Here is a 23,045-nt window from a genome sequence, read left to right as displayed (position 1 = left end):
TGGATACACCAGTTAGGACCTGGGATCCAAAATGTATGATCAACAGTGACTAAAATGTGTAAAATGTGTAATAGCATTTGCTAGTTAATAAATGAACGTCATTGTTTGTTTGTTTGTTTTTATTTTAGTGCCAATGCAATACTTTTTCAAAATTTAAAAAAACTTTGCCTGGGCACCCGGTAGCTCAGTGGATGGAGCGGATGCCCCATGTACGGAGGCTGTGTCCATGCTGCAGCAGCCGCGGGTTCGATTCCGGCCTTGGCCCTTTGCTGCATGTCATCCCCTCTCTGTCCCCCTTTCACTTTGACCTGTCCTATGGAATAAAGGCATAAAAAAGCCCAAAAGACAATCTTTAAAACTTTTTATAACGTAGCCTTCATAAAGTGCTACAAAAGCCTAACGAATAAAAAAAAAATGCCCTTTTTTGTAATTACAAAGATTATGATCTCAAAATATGAAGTTCATAATCTGAATTTATCTGAATTAACAAGATTATCTAAGAATTCTTATAAGTTTTCATAACCAGAATTCTGCTTTTTTTAAAACTAAGGTAATTACTTCTCTACTTATTTTCATTTTTTTGAATAAGATTATTGTCTTATTAAATTAGGAAAACAAGATAGGGAATTTTATTTATTTATTTATTTATTTATTTATTTATTTATTTATTTATTTATTTATTTATTTATTTATTTATTTATTTATAATTTGGTGCCCAAACTATAGGGTTTTGGGATTTTTCTAACAATGACTGTTTAATTTACACAAGCCTAATACTTCCCTTAAGAGAAAAAAATGCCCTGTGTTTCTGATTTTACGAGATTATCCAAGAACTATATTCTGCTGTTTTTTCACGGTAAATGAGATAATCTCGTAAATTCTTGTTTATCTGAATAAGATTATTTTATTATTCCATCGAAAAAAAAAGAATGTTTTTTCCATGAAAACTTCTCATAATTGTGAGATGATTCAAAAAACTATAGCAGTATTTTTTCCCATGAAAAGATAATAATCCCAGAAAAACTGGGCAAATATTTTTTTCCATAATTTTTTCCAAAATTTCTCATAATTTAAAAACAATTATCTTGTTAATTCAGAAAAAAGCAATTTTTCCATTAAAATTTCTCATAATTTAAACATAATAATCTTGTTAATTCAGAAAAAATGGGCAAATATTTTTTCCATGAAAATTTCTCATAAATTAAACATAATAATCTTGTTAATTCAGAAAAAGGTGATTTTTTCCATGAAAATTTCTCATAATTTAAACATAATAATCTTGTTAATTCAGAAAAATAGGCATTTTTTTTCCATGGAAATTTCTCATAAATTAAACATAATAATCTTGTTAATTCAGAAAAAGGCGATTTTTTCCATGAAAATTTCTCATAATTTAAACATAATAATCTTGTTAATTCAGAAAAATAGGCATTTTTTTCCATGGAAATTTCTCATAATTTAAACATAATTATCTTGTTGATACAGGAAAAAAAAGGGATTTTTTTCCATGAAAATTTCTCATAATTTAAACATAATAATCTTGTTCATTCAGAAAAAATAAGCTTTTTTTCTGTGAAAACTTCTCATAAAGCTAAAACAGTAATTTTTAGAAAAAAATAGCAGAATTTTTAACTGGCTTTTTTTTTCAAACTTTTCTTGCAATTCAAACATAATCTCATTAATTCAGAAGCACAGAGCAAATGTTCTTCAATGACAACTTTGCTCATAATTCTGAGATGATAATTTTGTTGATTTAGATAGCCAAAAATAGCCAAAATATGATTTAAATCAGGAAATAGAGAATTAAAGAATAAGTAAACAAGACCAAGAATCTAACCAAGCATTTAACTTTTGGTAAGGAGCACTTTTCAGTTCTTACCTTTAGAGACACGATTTGGTCGGTTCCCCAAAACACTGATGTCCACAGGTCGTTTTTTCACTTCACTTTCACAGTTTCTGTTCGGATTACACAGAAGAAGCACAACATGTTGATCAGAGAGCTTTACAGACACTTTATGCTAAGCTAAATTAGCTGGCTGCTGTAGCTTCATAATCAGCGTATACTGAGAGAAAATGAATGTGTGTTTTTCCTCTAAAATTTAAACTGTGAGTAAATGACGTACTTTCACTTTAAGTTTCTTATTCCTGGCAATACACTGCAGAATGCACTGAATGAGTTCATTTGCATGACGCAGTTTTGGGGCCAAATGGAGGAACTTTTTCATCAGCGTAGGCACAGCTGCATGAACACAGTTTATTAGTTGAATATTTATTTTCATACGTCGTATAAACGGCTCAGAAGGAACATTGTCTTTTTCAGAATAAGGCCAAAAAAACAGAATATTTTGCACATGGAAATGTTATAATGGTGGGATTTTTCTTGCAGCTCACAGCCTTTTTATTTATTTTATTTATTCTATTTAATCTACTATATGGGTTTAAGGTTATATTTTGGTTTGTTTGTTTTTACATTTTTCTTTAGATTGTGCTTTAATGACCTCAAACAAATAGATTATTCTGTTTTTTAAATTAGTTTAATTACCTATTTTACTCTATTTTACTAACATCGTTATCCATGTGATCTCTTGTTAATTTCATTAACTGTATTTGAATTGTAAATGTGCTTTGGCAACGGACATCAAATGCCCTGCCGATAAAGCCTATTATTTTGAACTGTTCTCTCATCTGCAGTTTCCAAAAAACAGGAATCCTTAATAATGACTTACATGGGTTAATTTTTCAGTCAAATGTTGTTGTTTTTTCTGTTTTTATATAAAGAAACTGACACAAGTAGATGATTAATTTAAAGAAGGAATTAGTAAATCACTTTTGCTTATAACAGCTTGATAAAAGCTTCAAATAAATCTGCTGCACAATGGGGTATCCATTTCCAGACCTTAAACTATTTCACTGCAACCATCAATACCTCCGATATTTCTGTAAATCAGCGACTAATGTGACGGAGAGAGCGGTCTGTGAGAGCCGGCGACCACAGGCGCCATTAGCCTGATGAAACTTTCCTCTTTATTGTATAATCTGTCCTCTGCAGCTGAGTGGAGTGAGGTCATGAACACATTTTCGGGGAACTGCTGTGAGTCTGCTTCATGTTTCCCAAAACAAAAATAATTACATGTTGAATTCAGAGTTTTTCAACCAAAAACTAAAAAAAAGAGAATACAAAAATGATTAACCGTGCGGCTCTTCTTAACTTTAAAATTTTTATCAAAAAATAAGGTTAGTAAGTTAGCAGTGTACATCTGCCTTTTCCATTGTTATTTTCACATACTGATTTGGTCTGTGGTTTTTTTCAGGCTGACAAATATAAACATATTTTGAGGAAATTGGTTACTGATCAAATGAGAGTTTTAAGTTTTGTTAGTGGCTCTGTGGCACAAATCAATAAAAAAATCTATCTTAATATGTAATTTAGGGTCTTATGTGCATAATAAAAAGCATAAAAAAATTATCAGAAATTTAAGATTTTTCAAAAAAAAAAGAAATGTTGAAACATTAGGTCTTAAAACACAACAATACATGCTGGATATGCCAAATAAATGTCTCTTAAGCCAAAAGCATTAAAAATAATTGACTGCAATAAGAGGAAACAGCACACTGAGGTTTGAGAGAACATAAAAATGCCATTATATTGTTAATATTATTATTATTATTATTATATGCTTCTATTTCATGTTTGGGCTCATGTGGTGCAGAAAGGAAGCTCCTGCTTTTAAAGCTCCTGCATTTGGCATTTGCTCTCAACCACCAGCCTTCCGTTTTTTTAAAAATTATGAGAAATGCAGCAGACTAATGTGGCAATTAGGAGGAACATGAGACAAATATGTTGGTTGTAATGTACAAGAGATGAGTTTAACTCGGATTAGGCTTCAGTCGCTGCTGGTTGTGCATGAGAAAATTGAAATGCTCTTTCCTTTCATGATTTATTCTGCACCTAATCAGCATACAGTTTTTTAGTGCACAAAAATGACCATTTTAAATGTTTTTTTTGCTCTTCTTAATGTCTTTTTATTGAAGTTGTGATCCTTTTTTTCTTTTAAAGGTAAACTATTGGTAATTTTCCACTAAAAAGTCAAAAATTAGTTACATCGATATTGAATATTGCAGCTTCATTTCATATTATATGCTGCTACATAAAAGTGCCTGTAGTGGCTGTGATATAACAATCTTAAAATGGTTTACATAAACGAAATCATGATATTGGAAAACGATTTAATGAAGTTTTATTTTTTCAGTTTAGAGGGATTCACTCGCATGCAAACTGAAACTTCAGCTGGAAACAAATCGACATTAAAAACCATCAGACAACCATCAGAAAAGCATTTAGTCGGGTTATTAAAATTGCACAACAGTTTTCAATTTCAATTCAATTTTACCTATAAAGCTCATTATCACAAATCAGAATTTGCATCCGTCTGTCCTAAGATCCTCACATCTGAAGAAAACTAATAAAAACCCAAAACGGGAAAAAAGGGTAGAAACCTCAGGCAGAGCGACTGAGGAGGGATCCATGGATACATGTCGTAAAAACAACTAAATTACAGCAGATGAATACTGTTGTTGTTTCTGGGCTTTTAGTGTGGTAGTGCTCAAGAGGAAGTGGAAAAAGAAGCAGGTGTTTGTGCTTTAAAGGAATAGTGCGCCATTTTTTATGCAGACAGCAGCTGAGCTGAGGATAAAGACCGAAAACAGCCGGCCTGGCTCCGTTTGAAGGGAACAAAATCCACCTATCAGCATTACTAGAGCTCATAAATTAACACGTTATTCCTCGTTTCTTCAGTCTATAAAGTGGAAGACATTCAGAAAAAGTCGCAACCACAGAAATGAAAAAATACTTCATTACAAATATAATTTTTTCATGGTCAGATTTTTTTTACTCAAGTAAAATGTACTAATGCAAATATAATTTCTGTTTTTTCAGACAGTAAAGATTCATTAATTTTCAGATCAGTTATGATGTTACGGTAAATTCATCCTCACATACCTCCGGTGAACTAGGAATCCAAAAACTAAGAAATTTCCTGATGAATTGAAGTCATTGCGATCAGTGTTTAAGATCTCACACAGCTCATGACACATAATCAAAGTCTTCTTTATCAATTCTGATGCTCATTAGTTCCCAAACTGACAGCTCTTTCCAATCGGAAACCGAACGAAAAGCGAAACTTATCGATGCGACCTTCAAACCAGACTCCATTGACAAAAACAAGAATTTTACCTCACTGAACACGGGAGCTGCTGCTCTACCGCTGCGCCAATCGGTTAGTATACTTGTGTTATTGTGTGACTTTGGCGTTTTTAAAGCAGTTTGTGTCAATCTGGTCAGCCACGGGCTCCAGACTTTGTCCTTAGTCCTTAGCTCAAGGTCCACACTAATGAAATTACCCCGTATTCAATTTTATTTCAAAAATGTAAATAACATTTGGGTTTTGGACACAAAGAAATTTAATATATTGAAAAAATAAAGTGAAATGACTTAAAACTTAGTAGATAAATAATAGCACAGCAACAAAAAAGAGCCACGTTAACAGGCTAAGTAATACCAAGAACATAGGTGCTGAAAAGCAGGAAATAGCACTTCAAAATAAAATCCCTGTGCCAGAGATTCACAATAAAGTGTGTTTTTACACACAAATGTTCTGGAGTCACCTTCATTCAGAATAAACCGGCGACCCACTTTTGGGCCGTGAACCACAGTTTTAAAGGGTTAGTTCAGATTCATCGAAGTCACAGAGCAGCGACAGAGCAGCAGCTGCTGTGTTCAGTGAGGTAAAATTAACATTTTTATCGTTAGAGTCTGGCTTAGCACAGAGCGAAGATAAGTTTCACTTTTAGCTCAGTTCCCCGTCGGACAGGGCTGTCTGTTTGAGAAGTACTGAGCACAAATTAATTACTGAAATATGGATTACACAGCACGGACCCCTGCGACTTCAATACGCTGAGAATTTTCCCCATTTTCTTCACAAATTCAATGTAACATTGAGTATTTGATATACAAATGTTTTTTGGGCTTTGGAGTAATTCTTTGAGGGTCATGATTTTTAATTTTTTTATTTCTTTTGGGACCTTTTGTCTTTATTTGATAGGACAGTTTTAAGCGTTAAAGGGGGAGAGAGAGGGGAGGAGCAAAGGGCCGAGGCTGGAATTGAACCCACAGTCGCTGCTGAGAGGACATAGCCTCCGTCCGCTCTACCAACTGAGCTTCTGGGCACCGTGAGGGCCTTGATTTTGCAATTCATTCACAATCACATGCAGGTGAAATGTTTAGGTGTCCACATAATTTTGGCCATAAAGTGTAAAACTCCAACTGTCAGATAAATCTTTTAACAAAAACAGCACAACATTTCCCACCGACAGGCGGAATACATACAGAAATTAAAATACTTAAACTGAATAACGGTCCTCACACAGTAAATGTACCTCACACCCCTGCGGACGAGTGTAAATGTCTAAAAAGTCTGAATGACACTCCAGTAAGCCCAGATTTCCCAGTGTGCAGTGAACTCCTTCACCAGTGAAAGTCTTTCGGATGTGTGAGCTCACTTCACTGTGAAACCAGTTCCTGTCTGTTGCTGCAGGTCTGTCTGTAGTCTCTGTCCTTCATGTGGGACGTGTCCTCCAGCAGCCGCGTCCGCACCGACTCGTCCACCGCCATCTCGAGGGTCACCTCTCTGAACACCTTACACACCGACACCTGATACACACACACGGACGATGGCTAAATACATTTAAATAATACATCATTTTGGGCAATCCTACACAATAAGAGCACGCATTACCTCCCGGAAGTGGAGCTTCTTGAACATGGCGATGCTGACCTGGTTGTCCAGCCCGATTTTCGCTTCAAACTTTTTGACACCAAGTTTGGTGACTCCTAGAGGGAGAAAACGCACTGACGATCAGCAGCGTTCGCTAACTGACGTTCAGAAACAGCCGCCTGCTGGGTTTGGTGATGATGATTTTCGGTTAAATAAAAAGGATCTTACTCTTTAAAGAAAAAGTATCTCTGTTGGGTTCCTTTTCATAATGTTGTCAGACACTTTTAATAACAATCTGAGCCAATCTGATCATTGTTAGATGAAGACGGACATTTTTCTGTCATTTTCTGTCATTTTTTTGTGGTTAAGTGATGCAGGTTGTTGTAAAACAACACAAAAGGTCTCAATATGATCAATGATTGACCATGTAAGTTAAAAATGTTGTGAATTTTTTAAAAAATTATTATAATTATATTCATTCATACTTTTTTTACCGTTGATATTTTGTTTTGTTTTTTTTTTTTAATTATTTGTTTTGTACCTGTTATTTTTTAAATCATTACAATTCTCTATTTTTTTTAATTTTATTATAAGAATTTATAAATTATAAATTGAAATATAAAATAAATTATTGAAAAAAAGTTAAAAAATAAATAAACAAATCTCAGTGTCACCATTTTCATGGCTTTTTTGGGGTTTTTTTGCTAGTTTGCAGCATTTTTTTTCCAACCAGGAAAACAGCTGATAAAGAGGATAACACAGCACCAGACCAACATAAACTGCTAAAAAAACAGAAACCTGGGCAGTGATTTAAAAGGTCTTGGATGAGGCACGAGGAGCACAAAAGTCAAAAATGTTCAAATTCCACACAGCGGCTTTAACCCTTTGTCTCCCTGCTGTAACTTACAGCACGTGTTTGGACACGAGATCTTCTGCTCACCGTAGCTCATCATCATGCGTGTCACCTCCTTCCCGATGCCTTTCCCTCTGTAACTCGGCTCTGTGAAAAACAAGAAACTTCATGAGCATCAGGGAATAAAAATAAAACGACTGCATGAAAACAGCGTCAAATTAGAGAGAAAAAAGCCGGAAATGATCGACATAAATCATGCAGTTTCATTTTAGACGTTAAAGTCTTTACTGTTAAATAACACGCTGCGTCACCTGCGATCATGACCTCCAGCTCAGCCAGCGACGGGTCTGCGGGGTCAGTCAGGAACATGTTGACATCTCCCACCATGCACTGCTCCTCCTCTACGCTGCTGTCTGCCCACCGCTGCTTATCCAAGATGATGAACGTGCACTCTGGAAAGACAAAGTTTAGACAAATGTGAATAAAACAGCTTTACTTTATGTTAATGTTAAAATATTTTCAGAGGACGGTGAAAATCTCTTTATAATTATTTACAAAAGAAAAGAAATCTGGAGGACGATGATCTGAATATGAAAAAAAAAGTGTTTTTATTTTTTATTTTATTTTTTTGTGTTTTGTGAAATTGATTTTGGTGTATTGGTGAAAAACAAACATAAGAGAGACAAACAAAAAAATATTGTAAAATCAAGAAACAACTAATCATTGGTATAAAATTATCATAATAAGAAAGAAATACTTAAATATATGTGCAAGTGAATGAACTTTTGGAGCTTTAACTATATTTTAACGCTAATTCCTCTGTATTTTTACATGAGTAATATTTAAAATGCAGGACTTTTACTGTTTAACAGTATTTCTACACTGTCGTGTTGCCATGTTTACTTAAGTAAACTATCTGTGGGTGTTTCTTTCCCCTCTGGATTAGCGCAGCACAAGTCTGGCATGTTAACAATAAATTAAAAAATAAAAACCACAAAGTTCACCCTGCCGTCAGGCGAACTTGTAGTGTCTCTTTGTGAAAACATTTTGTCTGTTGTCAGATTTGAGGAAGAAAAACAGTGGGGATTATTTTTCAAATTCTAGTAAAGAAAACGTTTTTTAAAAAATCCCTTTCTTGAGGAATATGAAAAACAGTGATTATCTAAACACAAATTCTATTTATTTATTGCATAATCTGCTACTGTAAATCTGCAGCAGTAAATACGTCTCTTCAGAGCATTTATGGGGGCTGAAATGTGATTTTTTTGTGTGCACGTTACAGTCAGATGACCCCTCACTATCATCGTCTTCCCTCCAGCTCTTCTGCATGTCGTACTCCTGATCCAGGGTCAGCGGCTCCGAGGCGGTCAGCTGCTGCAGCTCAGGAGATTTCATCCACTCATGATACCTGAAACAGGCGGACAGAGAGAGAAACACGACAGAAAAATATTTCTCTGATGATTTTCACACACAAACCAGACCAGACAAAACGTTTTCACAAAGAGAGACTTCACATTAGCCCGGAGACTGGTGAGCAACTTTCTAGTGTAATGTTTATTTTTATTTTATTTTAAACCTGTCTGACTTGTATTGCACTTCTCCAGAGGGGAAAGAAGCACTCACAGACTGTTTACTTAAGTAAACATAGTAACACCACAGTGTAGAAATACTGCAAACAAGTGAAGGTCCTGCATTTTAAATATTACTAAAGTAAAACACGGGGGAATTGGCATTAAAATATCGATAAAGTACCAAAAGTTCACTCATGTGTACATACATTTAAGCATTTTTCCTTATTTTTATAACTTAATTCTATCCTGCATTCATGTCTCTTGATTTTACAATAACTTGTTTCTGTTACTCTTACTATGTTAATGTTTTGCACTAAAGCAAATTCCTCGTGTGTGAAAACCAACATGGCAATAAACTGGATGGGTTATTTTAATTCATTTATTTACCACTTACCACTTTAGTTTTTGGATACTCAGAATTTATAATTACTTTTAATTGTATGAAAAAAAATATTGCATGTTATTTTTATGTAATTAAATATTATTATTATTTTATTGTTATTATCTATTTTAATTATTCTGCTTGGGTTGGAGGTAATGCATCGCTTGTGGAGTCCCTATATGGAGTTTTAAATAACCTTAAATAGTATAGGGAAAAAATGTACTGCATTTTAATTCTTTAATGTAATTTAATGTATTGTTACTATTATTAATAATATTGCTATTATAATTATTATTACTATATTATTATCATTTATTTGTTAGTTATTATTTTTAAATTTGATAAAAATGAAAAAAAACAACAATATTTGCCTCCAAACTGTAGTGAAATAGAAGTATAAAGTGCTCAAGTAGCACTTATGTACTTTATACTTGGTACTCGGTTTAACCGTCACAGTCCAGTTTAAAATACATTTATAAAACCTACAATACAAATACCTTAACACTACATTAAGAAACCAACGTGCATGAAGGTAAAATAACAACATATTGAAGCCACGAGCAGCATGAAACAAGCAGAAACGTGAGAATAAAAGACAGAAACTGAAAGAGTTAATAAAGACGACTGAGAGTCACGAGCTGTCAGCGTTACCTGGGCACGTGCTCTGCATTGTAGGGAACCAGCACGACTGTGTGTCCCTCCAGTAAAGTGTTTTCATTTATCTTCATGATGTTAAAACCAGATATAAAGCACAGATCAGCGCGCTGCACACGACTACAACACATCCACGACACTTCCGGACTACACGATGATGTCACTTCCGTATTAACACTCGGTGGTTCAAAGTGCGGCTGCGCAGACAGCTGTAAAGGCGAAAGTCGCCACCTGCTGGACAACAACGCGCAGTACTGAAGAGCTGCTTGAAAATTATTATATATTTTTATTTTTTTTAAATGAAAATGTGTAATTTTGTTTCTTAAAACACCCAAGAAAAGAAGAAAAATATTTGTTAAAATAAATTTGACTGTACAAATAATTGTCAGAGTGTGTGACTTTATACACTCATCTATAATTACATTATATAATTTATTGATTAAACTTCAGATGTGTAATAACTTGTTAAGGTCTCCATGTCACTACAATATTTATTGATATATTTTAGCTATAGCAATCCTCTGTGCCATTATTCTAAGGTGCAATATTCCTCCAACTCTTAAATGTAGATTTAATGATACACATTGTGTATATTCTTATTGTTATTCTTGCTTATGTTTATCTTATTATTCATTATTGTAGCTTTGCACACATATTTATCTTTTTAACTTACATATTAATTTTATACATTACTTTGTAGCATAAGGCACAGTTTTATATTTTACACTCTTTACACACTCAGCAAATTATCCATATTATAATTTAAATATTCACATATTATTAGGTCTATTATTGTATTTCTTACATTTATATTTTTATATTCTATTTTTATTAAAGAAAAAAAATTGCCTCATTGAGCTTTACAACATCTCTCTCTCTCTGTCCTTGGACCGTCTCAGCGATTCAGAATCCCCTTTAAAATTTTTATTTAAAAAAATTTAAAAAAAACGGGGGAAAAAAGAAAACTCAGTTATAGCAGTTGAGGAGGGATCCCTCTCTGGCGCATCTGTCCATGTACAGAGCAAAACAATAAAATAACAGTAATCCACATGTCAAAATGATACATAGAGAGAGAAAGAAAGACAGATTAAATATAGATAGTGGAGTTTTAGTACAGTAAAAGAAGTAAAAATAAAAATACTTCTTTTTGCATCTTCCCAAATTCCTGATTCAGTTCCTTTATTGAGCCTGAATTGTCTTTTCTAAATTATGATTGTTTGTTTTTTTTAGGTTCAATCTTTGTGTATATACATTGTGTGTGTATGTGTGTGTGTGTGTGTGTGTGTGTGTGTGTGTGTATGTGTGTGTGTATGTGTGTGTGTTAAGAGGCCCTGCTCAGTCCGTGCCACAGTTCCACCGGCTCCTGTGGCGTGTTGACCATGTCCATCCAGTGCTGCAGCTGCAGGCCCCTCGCGTACATGAAGGGGCCCAACACCAGCACTCCCAGCAGGGCCGGAGGCTCTGCAGGAACAATAAACAGGGAGCAGAGCCACGGCGATGAATACACAGCTGATCTGACACTGAAATCTATGAAGCAGCACATGAAGATAGCATGCATATGAAGTTAAACCTGAAATCAAAAGTATTTTTTCTCTTACCTGTTGTGATATTTATGTATACAGATTGTTTACGCACCATTATATGGTCGACAGGTGCAGTATGCATTTTTAGTTCTATTATACTTGAGAGAAGGCAGACAACTTTACGGCCGATATCTCCAACGCTCGCACCAAAAAAATCCAGATTGATAAACAGTGCTACAGGTAAGAGGAAAAAGATTTGATTTTAGGTGAACTGTCCCTTTAATCTCTTTACCTGAGCGGATGTTGTTTGGCTGCTGCAGCTCAAATCTCAGACAGGCCTCGTCCAGGTGCTGCGAGCGGAGTTTAAAGGTCATCCTGTGGTCGAAATAGGGGTTGTTGTCACTTTTCAGCACACAGCTGCGCTTCATCTTCACCACCTGAGTGTGTATCTGTAAGCTCACCTGGACACACACACCTGGGAAACACACACATGCCATATTACTGAGACTTGCACTCCAATGACTTAGTTCACAATTTGCTAGATTTTCCTAATATTTTGATTCCTGTTTCCCTTCCTAAATCCACAAGCGTTTTTACCTAAAACACGTCATACCTGCGTCTGTGAGCAGCTGCAGGCCTCGAGCCCTCAGAACGACCACAGAGAGGCGCTGCAGAGACGGACTGTAGCTGAGAGAAATCTGCACGTCACCCAGCTCCGAGCACTGACACACATTACAATCATCATCAGCTTTTACGGACGATTTGTGCACATAAAGACAATCAGTGTGTCCTTATCAGTGCTGGAAGAAGCATTTGGATTAAAAATAGTAATAACACACAGAAATATACCTCACTACAAGCAAAAGTTCTACATCAAAACTGTACTGAAGTAAATATATGTATTAAATTTGATGTTTTTGGATTAATATTATTGCTGCTTTAACCCTTTAGAACCTGGATCAACATCATTTTTGTTGTGCTGCGTTCAGACGCCTCTCACATGCATTTAAACGCCTGGGTCCTGAGAAAATCTATTCGATTTTTTTCAAAAACAGGGGGAGAAGGCAACAAGCAACTTAACACGAGATGGCACAAAAATTTGCAAAAAATTAGTTAAAACATTATAGAAAATGACATGAATAGAAGATTTTTTTTTTTTTTTAAAAAAGCAACTAAAAAAGCTAAATTTTTAAGTGTATTTATTTTACATATTTTTGTCTGTAACATGATTTTAAATATAAAATTAATATAAATAAAGTCGACATTATCCCTTTTTGAATGATTTTATACTCAACATTAAGGTAATTTTCTTGTCACATGTCACATTTTTTTGCAATTTGTGGGACATGTCTTGGTAAGTTTGGTCATTCATTTTTGTCTCCTCAATTTTTAAAAAGAAGTCAAATCAATCTGCTAGAAATTGGACCTGAATCAATCAGCAAATATACATATATTTTGCTTTTAAAATGAAAAACATAAGAGGTTTGGGGGTTTAGTTACTCTTTTAGTACAGCACTTGAGTAAAAGTACTTAGTTACATGTCTTCACTGGTACCTGTGTGTTGTCCTCCGTCTCCAGGTCCCTCCAGAGCACCCTGCCGGCCTGACCGAGCTCCCCCTCCAGAGGAAACAGCACCCTGCCCACTGCGTGCCGTTTTCCGTCTTGCTCCACACTCAGCACACACACGCTCAGGGTGCTCCGCGGCACACACACACCTGACACCTGTGGGAGGAAACGCACAGGAAGTGTGTGAGAGCAGATACATTTACTCCTCCAGCTTCAGCGTGTAAACTCTCGTGTCCTCGCCTGGAAAACCAAGCAGTCGTTGAACTCGGGGTCGGGCCCCGTGCCCCGGGACTTGGCCTGGCGGGGCCGCCGGTCATCAGGAAGAAGCCGGAGCTCCACCAGTGTGACGTTGCCGTGGAAACGGGGAGGGAGGTTGCCGAGGCGGAGCAAGGAGACCATGAGCTGCTCGCTGCCGTGTCGGTACTCCACAGAGAAGCAGAGGCGGGTCGCCATGCCGGGAGGAGGTGCCACCACCTCGCTCAGAGGAGGGACAGAGTAAAGACCCGCCAGCAGCGTCCCCACCGGGTACCACCCTGATGGAGACAAAAAGGGATGAAAAACTCACATTAAAATACTGAATGTACATTGACGTATATCAGATAAAGGCAGTATTGACCTACTCCTGACTGAGAGCGACCCGCGATGGGCCAGGATGTCCCGGCGGGCCTCCTGCTTCATCTCCTCCTCCTCTTTCTCCTCCTCATTGTTCACGTTTCCATGATTTTGTGTCGTGAAGCGAGGAGGCAAAGTGAAAGGGATCTCCATGGGCCTTCCAGACACACACACACAGAAAATGTTATTAATTTAGGCTTCTGAAGCAATTTTAAATACCAACTAAAATCAAGACTACAGGTCCCACAAACACTGATGCTTCCAAGTAATTAAGAGGTGAGTTCATTCATTTTATCATGTTGCAAACATTTTATTAGTACTTTGTCAGTGCTTTAGCCCGTTTGTGTTTGTAAACTGCTGCTGTTTTTGTTTTTCTGTGCCGTAAAGAAATCCAGACAATTTATGACATAACTTTACCTGAAACACAACTCATATTCCTCTTCTTTTTCTTTCTTTTCAGCTGAACTCTCTGAAACCTGTGCAAATCAGCTTGATTTTTTTTTTCAAAAACACGGGAAGAAGTCCACGAGCAATGAAAGAAGACATAATAGTTAGCGTGAAATTATGGAAAAGTACAAGAAACTCACCTGATAATTAGTAAAAAATAAAAATAAAATAAAAAAAGAAACAAAGAAAACAAAAGGATAGTGCTTAAAAATTACAATATTTTTTAAATTTAATTTTAAAAGTGATTGTTTGCTTTTTCCTTCAGACATTTCCCCTATCTTTTTAAAAAAAACATTTTTCTAAATCTGCTGATTTCATATAATATTTCTTACCTGTTTTTTTTTGTCTTTTTCCCCATGATATTTGAAAAAAATTGCAGCAGTTTCCTCTGGGCTCAAAAGGTTAAATATTTCTAAAAGGCATCTAAAAGCAGCAAAAGACAATTGATGTCGCTCGGTTTCAAAAGGTCATTATTCGTGTAAAGTCTGAAACGTGCGACACAGATAAAGCTTGCTTCGCCTCTTTAGACCCAGACTGTTTAAAAATCACAAGTCATTTTTTTGTATTTTGAAGCAGCAGTGATTTTGGTCGTCTACAAATCAAACTCTTGAAAAGTTCTCAGCGGTTTAGGGGTTTAAGATGCTGTCCGTGTATCTGTCACGACCTTTGTTTGAGACCTTTGTTGTATTTCAAACCCCCTCTTTCTTCCATTAACTCTTTATTATAAACTATCTTACCAAAAAAGGCAATATATATATATATATATATATATATATATATATATGTATATATATAAACCTCTAAAAGAGTAAACAGTGAGAAAAGCACCATGTCAGAGGATGTGCATGTGTTTTTCGTGGCGGTACTAACGTGGCCCAGGAGCCCTGCGACACCAGGATGACCGGAGCAGTGCATGCTGGTACTGAAGGCACTGTAGAGAGCAGCTCCTCGTACTGACTCCGACCCTTCGTCCTCGTCTTCCTCCTCCACAGACAGAACGCCACGAGACCCAGCAGCAGCAGCAACAGGAGCCCCACAGACAGACCGACAGCCACCAGCAGCACCTGGTCTGAACAAACACACACATGAACAAAAACGCTGAAAATCACGTCGAATGTATGAGCAGCTTACAGTTTACCTGCCATGATTATTTCTCAGTCTGTCTGAAGCTGGTAATTAGCATTTATCGTTAATGTGAGTGTCTTGTAGTCGAGCTGTTTAGTACTGAAGTGTGTGTGGAGTGTGTGAGCAGAGAGAGTACGACACAGCTGGATTATTCTCACCACTTCGTGCTGTTATCTCTGCCACGCTCGTAGACCTGTTAAGGACCGAACCCCTCATTTAAGATGTTTTTATAAATTAAATATAAACCTCACACATATTATGCTGTTGTTTTGTGGATTCTTTATTTTGATGTTTTGGCTTTTATTTGTTTAATTTGAGTAATAATTTCAAAGATTTTCATTTAAAGATGGGTTCGCCACACATTTATGTATCTGCGGCGGCCTGCCATGAATAAAACGTCTGCTGTCATGTAATAATTTTATATTTTTGAAGTCGTCATTAGTAGCGCTGTTGAAATCTATGAACCTTTTAATTCTTCTATGCACAACACTCCCCAAGTGCACAACGTACACTGGACACAAAAGGACTGTCTGCACGCCAGGCACAGTGGAAGCGAGACTTCATTGTTAATTTCCATCTTCTGGCGGCTGTTTACTTTTTAAAAAAATATATATTTTAAGTAATAATTTCAAAGATTTTCATTTGAATGAATGTCTCTGAGGTCACTATCTATTGTTGAATTCGGTGACACAGAGGTGATTGAGCCTACAAAGGTGTGCAAACACATCAGAGCGGAAAAATGTGAAGAGAATTATCTTTGCTGCTATTGCATCTGATTTTTGGTCAGACATGGCTTAAATTTGACGTTTATAAATTGATTTTTACAACCATAACGACTATTAAAACTGTCACACGGTAAATTCAAGTCTGTCGGTGCACCATTTTCATCCAAACTGAATATCTGAACAACTATTTCAAGGATCGCGAATACATTTTGTACAGACATCCATGGTATGAGGAGGACTTCTACTGACTTCTATGATCCTTTAAATTTTCTTTTTGTGCCACAATGAGGTTAACATTTATGTTTTTCTCTCAAACTATCACTAAAATTTGATTTAACTAAATGACATACATATAATCCGGCTGCTCTGATCACTGATCTGATCTTAACTCAGAATCAAAATGCTTATTAGCCACACACACACACACACACACACACACACACACACACACACACACACACACACACACACACACACACACACACACACACACAGACTGTTCAGAGATTGGATGCCAGCTAATGAGATGACGGTTAATCCGCAGAGCTAAAGGCAGAGTAATGGCCCTCTTTCTTTCACACACGCATATGTGCACGTCACACAACACACAAAGAGAAACCCTCATTTTCACACTCGTGCAAACTGAGAGAAATAAGAGACAGAGGAGAAGATCGAGTTTGACAACAAATTATAAAAGTGTGTCTTTAAGACTTTGAGGGCGTCTGGAAAGATTTTCTTTCAGAGGTGAGGGAGGAAGAGTGGAGGGAATGAGGGGAGGAAGGAGTGACGCCATTTAGCGCTACCTGCTCTGCGGCAGGGCGAAACAGGACAGGTGTGAACTTAAAGGTAAGATGCATGTTTCTTTCTCTTCATATCTGTGATATCTGTGGGTTAACTGGCGTTTTATTCTTCCAGCACGGACACGTTAGAAGGTTACGGTTAAAACACTGCTGGGTCAGTTTGGGACAGAGCTGGATTTGACATTTTGACAGTTAGTTTTGATATAAATATGGATTCATTATGTTTTTGTGTTGCTAAATCAGGCAGTGAAGCATTGATTTTACCCAAGAGAGGGACTGTAAAATCAGTGTAATCTTCTTTTCTTAAAAGCATTAATTCACAGTGGAATAAAATTAGGCACAACATGCACACAAACTGTGTTGGAAGATAAGATTGTCATATTTTATAATCTCTTCCATCCATTAATGCTCTCTCTCTCTTTGTCTCTTTTACTTCTTTGTCTTCTGTCGGCCGAAGGCCAAAAGCTCTCTTTAACTGTCTTGATCTATCGACATTTTGTCTCAATAATGAAGTAATCTGGATTGTGTAATCCCATTAGGCTAATCTGGGAGAGCCTGTCAGTGTGTGTGTGGGTGTGTGGGTGTGTGTGTGTGTGTGTGCTGACTGGGTTGAGGGTGTGTCTCAGAGTCAGAAAGAAAGAAATAAAATATTAAAGGAATAGTTCCAACATTTTGGGCAGAACGGTAATGTGCAAATATGAAGCTTCAGACAGCAGCCAGTGAGTTTAGCTGAGCCTGCCTCTGTTCGACGCTGACAAAAGACCACCATCAGCATCTCTAAAGCTCACTTATTAACATTTTATACTTTGTTAGTTTAATTTGCTCAAAAACACAAGCAAAAGCAAAAATATGTTGACATGTTGTTGACATATGTGATATGTTGACATGTTCACAACACGTTTCTTAAAGTGACCAAAAATCCCTTAAAATTGAAATATGAATGAATACTTCAACACCCCAATTGATAATTTGTGCATCAGTTTCTCATTCAGTGTTACATTAAATTTGTGAAGAAAACTCTTTTTTTCTTTCATGCCTCCACAGTGAATGAAGAATCAAAAAATGGAGAAAATTCTTGATAAATTGACGTAAAGAGGAGTCATATTTAACATCAACAAAACTATGTTAAAACGTCCATTAAGTCTTATTTATCCAGTCATATACTTAGTACTTCTCCAACAAACAGCCCTTTCTGATGTGGAACTGAACAAAAAAGTGAGAGCGAGACTTAATCATTAATTGTGCTGAGACTGAGAGTTTGTATTCACTCACCACTTCAGCAGCTGCTCCTCTCATCCATCCAGATCTGATTGGATTCGCTCCACAGATCAATTATCGACCCAGCAACTCAAACTTCACAATCTGTTGCAAAGGAAAAAAAAATCGTAGGAGGAGTTCAGCCTGCGCTTCACTGACCCACAAAAACATCTGAATTTAGAGAGAGGACACAAAAAGATAAAAAAGGACACAACAACATAAAAAGTTTGGAATCCGGTTCAGATTCACGAAAGTTACACAATAACAAAAACAAATGAACTGATTGAGGCAGAAGTCAACCAGCAGCTCTTGTGTTCAGCGAGGTAAAATGACTTTTTTTGTCTGACTTGGAAGAGAACATTGATGAATTTGAGTTTCACCTCAGTTCCCTGTTGGAAAGTGCCATCTGTTTGGGAACTACTACGCATACGACCTGATACATGAGACTTGGATTATACTGCAGGAGGTATGTGAGAACTTTTTAATGGATGTTTTGATATAGTTTTGCTTTTGTTAAAGGCAGGCTCTTATGAATCCATCTAGAATTTTTCAGTTTTTGGATTCTTCGTTAACGAGAGGCATGACACAGGGTGAGTCACTAATATACAATTGGTCATTTTGTTGGCGAAGTATTCCTTTAGGTATGAAGGGTAACAAAACATTCATAGATGTGTCTTTCTTTGCAGGCTGGTGCTGTTGCCATGGCGAGGCCCGGACGCCCTGCGTCTGAAAGCTACCAGCCAGTCTCTTGTTCAGTCAGTCTATCGGCTTCTTACTCCAGTGAAGCTGCAGCTGTGGGAGCAGAGGATGGCGATGATCAGGCTCCAATTTTTTCCCTCTCTAAGAGCTCCATGGATGTGGTCATGGCCACGGGGCCGCCGCACAAGCGGGACCCGGCCTGGACTCGCATGGACCTGCGACGCAGCTCCAGCACCAACACGCACTCTGAGCAGAACTCGGTGATGCTGCAGCAGCTGCACCCTCGCATGTGGCAGCGCATCAACACCCCCAACACCCATCAGTCCTTCATAGCCCAAAATGCAGACCTGCACAGCCCCCCTGCACTCAGCGAGCGGTGGATCACCAACATCCATCGCTGGAGCGAGTGCAGCGGCAGCACACAAAGCCGCAGCAGCACTCCAGACACAATTGTATGGAAAAGTGGAAAGTCGCGCCCCTCGAGTCTAACCCAGGAAACCCCTTGTTCTTCCACGTCCAAACCGACCTCACCACCAACCACACCGTCTTCCATCATCTCCCCGCTGCAGACACCACCGTTACCACCTGCAGATCTTTTAACACCTTCTTCAGCACTAACGCCGGGTACACATCGGCAGGAAGAGTTTTTTGCATCCTCACGTTCACCCTCTCCGCTGCCTTCACCGCTGCAGGCTCACACCTCCTCACCTTTGCCATCGAACTCCCCAAATCTCCTCCAGCTCACCAGCGCGGAGGATGAGGGCTTCCTGGAGAATAACTCGCTTTCTTTTACGTTCCCTTCCCCAATCCCTTCGTCCGTTAGCTTAGCCGAAGGAGGTGCGTCAGATCCTGGATGCCTTGTTGATGACGTGACAGAAGAGCTGTGCAGTCCTGAAGGCGCACAGATGTCAGACTGTGGAGGAGTGACGAGCCCGGTGCAGATGTTGAACAACCTGACGCCTAGTTCTCCAGCAGCCGCACCAGAATCAGGAAGAGGAGGTTCATTTTGCCATCTTGAGCTGCCGGGGCAAAGCTGTCCGACAGGCCGAGATCGGAGGTCACCCCTTGTTATGTCCTTGAGCGACTCGCTATTGAAGGACAGCTGCAGGTGCAAGTTGAATGCCAGAGAGGGAATCACGAAGGCTCAGGTGTTCAGGGAGGAAGGTACAATGACGTCACAGCTGGATCTTGTGGACGCCGCCGTGCAGACGATCACTCCCATCAGCTCCTTCTGGAACCTCAGGAGGAACAACTCCAACATGGGCTCTCACTCCCTCTTGGGCTCGCCACCCGGATCGAGACTGAACCTGAAGGCCTCAGTGGGGTCCCACTCCAATCTGGTGTCCCCGTCCTCCAGCATGTTCCCAGCGAGCAGCGGCGAGGAGGAGGAGGAGAGGCAAGAAGACGACCCGGAGTGGGACGATAACTTGATGCACAATCCAGAGAGGAGGAGGTCGTGCTTGAAGAATCAAGGGCAGGAGAAAGGCCAGCTGAGGAGAAGGAGCAGCATGAAGCAGGTGCAGTGGGACGAGGACGGGATGACGTGGGACATTCACGGTGCAGCCGTGGACCCGGAGGAGCTGAACATGGCCATACAGAAACACCTGGAGCTCCAGAACGCCACCCGATCTCTGAGACCTTCCACGAAGAAGAAGAAAGCACCAAAGCCTCCTCTCATATCAAATGTGGTGAAGGCCATGACCCCAGAGCTTCATCCGCCCGTGAAGATCATCACCTCGACGTGTATGGTGGAGGCCGAGAAGGAGGGGACACCAGAGGCGGACAAAGGGAGGAGGGAAGTGAAGGAGGAAAAGGAAGGCAAAAAGGAGAAGATGGTGGATGTTGCTCATGGAATAAGCAGAGCAGAGGGAGCGAATGTTAAAGAAGAGGAGGATGAGGTGAACAGAGAGGAAGGCACCAGACGTCCTAAATCACCCTCACATGGGAGCGGACACCGCCGCAAGAGGAGCGTGATCAGGTCGCTGAGGAGGCCTGGGTGGTGTGGAGGCTGCAAAAAGACGGATGATTGATCCCGGCGACTGGCTTTGATTATTTATATTTATATTTGCACAAACTTATGCTCACTGACTTTGGGAGCAGCTCTCACTTACATGTAGTTTTATCTGCTGTTGTCAACATGTTTTTTTTCGTTGTTTGGTGGAAAGGTGGAGACGCAATGTTAGAAAATGTGCTCCTCCACTCATCCACTGTTCCACCGTTTCTCTGGGGCTTAATTTTCTCAAGGGAGGAATGTCCCATCAGCCCTTTCTCATTCTCAAGGCATCAAACGCCGCCGCTTTGTCATGTGGTATCGATGCCAAAGACTCCGTTTAGCATCTTTATGCCACCTTGTCTCTGAGACATTACGTTTATATGCCACTAAACTGCTTTCATGATTTCTGCCTGGATTAACTTCAGAGATAACGCATTCTTCTTGTAACTAAACCCAACATTCATGTACCGTGTGCATGAATGGATTACTGAACGGGCCTATCGGACACAGGCCCAACGGCCCCCCTCGCATTCACCTACAAAATGTCAGTCAGATTAACACATACTGACCAGGAAAAGACTAACAATGACAATAAAAGGATGCAAAACAAGCACAAAGAGACACAAAATAATTACAAAGATATACAAAATGACACAAAATTATCTCAAAGGAGACACAAAAAGACTACAAAAACAATAACAATAACACCAAAAAGTCTGTGTGTCTTGATCCTTTGTAGGAAAGGAGTGAGGTCTTTTGCATATTTGTCTCAAAATCTGCCTACAACTGCACAGGATATGCAAGGAGACGGTTTGGGAGTATGGTGGTCAAACAAAGTGCAGGACCTTGAAACCAGAATTCCAGGTTTTATGTCCATACTCTTTCTTACAGGTTAAAACAACAAGAAAACTTCTGTTAAGTTTAGGGAAAGACTGTGATTCCGGATAAAGAAGAACCTTTAATGCGAGACTGCCTATTTTGGCAGAAAACAACAGAAATATGTTGTCCATTAACATTTTGCTGATATGTTCAGTATCAACATTTTTGTGACTTGCCAGGTACATTAATTAACAACATTTCCTCGTTAAGGTAACAGAAAACATAACCGCTCTGCATTACTTTTCCTTCAAAACATATTTGCTGTTTCAAATAAGTCGTATATTAACAGTTTTTAGGAGGCTGCTGCTTTTTGAGACACACCAGGCTTTCAGCTAACCCAAAGTAAACTCATCTGCAATAATACTTGATGTTGAGAGTAACTCGTGTCGTATAAAAAGCACTGAAGTTTGCATCGGACTGGAGGGAGGGGAAAAACAAAACAAGATGTGCACACTGAAGTCACACAAATACTCATTTTAACCCAAAAACATGTCTTTTTTCTGAACCCAACCAAGTAGTTTTGTTGCCTAAACCTAGCTGCGACCGTTTCATAACATTAATCATGTATTTGATCACATAAATCTCGCCACACGACGCTGAGCAGCACAAAATGAATCAGTATTTGATGACCTGGGACGAGAACGGGTTGGTCCCGTACAAGCTGTCCTAACTTGTTGGCTGAGGTTTTTTTGGGCTGTATGAAGTAATAATACCTGCAGACACTACTCATGGCTTCAACTCGTGGCCTCCTCTGCACGCTTTTCAGAAACATTTTATTTATTTTATTTACAGTTAATATTCTCCTTGTAAGATGCATTACTGAAACATCAATCAAAAGTGTGTAAGGATAAAATACATCAGCTATTATGTATATCAAGGATATCATATGTATTTTGTTTTATACTTTATTGTGTCCCTTTCTTCTGCTTCTGAAAACCAGCCTGCATTTCGAGCGAGGTTTTTATAAAAGTTGAGAATTACCTGTAAATTAATAAAACGGCCACCAGAAGTTCATTTATTTGTCATGTAGATGCTCAATAAAACCAACTTTTGTCTTTGTATCTCTGTTGCTCTAAAAATGTTTGTTTTTCTTTTGGATAACAGTTAAAATTGTTAATACCTTTAATCAGGATGTTGGCAGAGAGCTACTTTTAAAGACCTTTTCAAAATATTTTTTTATGAAATA

General features: G+C 38.3%; 3 protein-coding genes across 4 annotated transcripts; 1 reads left to right on the top strand and 2 right to left on the bottom strand.

The window, feature by feature from the left end:
* Positions 1-180: 180 nt before the first annotated feature.
* On the bottom strand, positions 181-10,496 carry nat9 (N-acetyltransferase 9). 2 transcript variants are annotated; one of them, XR_015774961.1, is made up of 8 exons: positions 10,231-10,496; positions 8,925-9,034; positions 7,938-8,078; positions 7,714-7,773; positions 6,795-6,889; positions 6,559-6,709; positions 1,880-1,956; positions 181-313 (listed from the first exon to the last, which is right to left on the bottom strand). XR_015774961.1 is itself a non-coding variant. In XM_088069916.1 (6 exons), exons 1-6 carry the CDS (start codon positions 10,362-10,364, stop codon positions 6,560-6,562), a joined length of 690 nt encoding a protein of 229 aa, XP_087926042.1. In that variant the 5' UTR covers positions 10,365-10,496; the 3' UTR covers positions 6,203-6,559. The 2 variants fall into 2 exon arrangements, 1 of the variants encoding a protein (XP_087926042.1); XM_088069916.1 differs by lacking the exons at positions 181-313; positions 1,880-1,956 and having other exon boundaries at positions 6,203-6,709.
* A 664-nt stretch (positions 10,497-11,160) lies between these two features.
* Positions 11,161-15,746, bottom strand: syt15 (synaptotagmin XV). Its single transcript, XM_088069909.1, has 8 exons — positions 15,520-15,746; positions 15,252-15,450; positions 13,943-14,091; positions 13,563-13,855; positions 13,311-13,478; positions 12,370-12,478; positions 12,049-12,231; positions 11,161-11,694 (listed from the first exon to the last, which is right to left on the bottom strand). Exons 1-8 carry the CDS (start codon positions 15,524-15,526, stop codon positions 11,555-11,557), a joined length of 1,248 nt encoding a protein of 415 aa, XP_087926035.1. The 5' UTR covers positions 15,527-15,746; the 3' UTR covers positions 11,161-11,554.
* A 1,111-nt stretch (positions 15,747-16,857) lies between these two features.
* On the top strand, positions 16,858-22,912 carry LOC148186301 (uncharacterized). The gene is made up of 2 exons (XM_088069908.1): positions 16,858-17,077; positions 18,975-22,912. Exon 2 carries the CDS (start codon positions 18,990-18,992, stop codon positions 21,015-21,017), a length of 2,028 nt encoding a protein of 675 aa, XP_087926034.1. The 5' UTR covers positions 16,858-17,077; positions 18,975-18,989; the 3' UTR covers positions 21,018-22,912.
* The last annotated feature ends 133 nt before the right edge of the window (positions 22,913-23,045 follow it).

This window comes from Plectropomus leopardus, chromosome 19 (assembly GCF_026936395.1).
Source record: "Plectropomus leopardus strain MGB_pleo_1.0 chromosome 19, ASM2693639v1, whole genome shotgun sequence".
NCBI classification, from domain to species: domain Eukaryota; kingdom Metazoa; phylum Chordata; class Actinopteri; order Perciformes; family Serranidae; genus Plectropomus; species Plectropomus leopardus.
The sequence above is the reverse complement of the archived record's forward strand: the minus strand, read 5'-3'. Positions and strand labels throughout refer to the sequence as shown.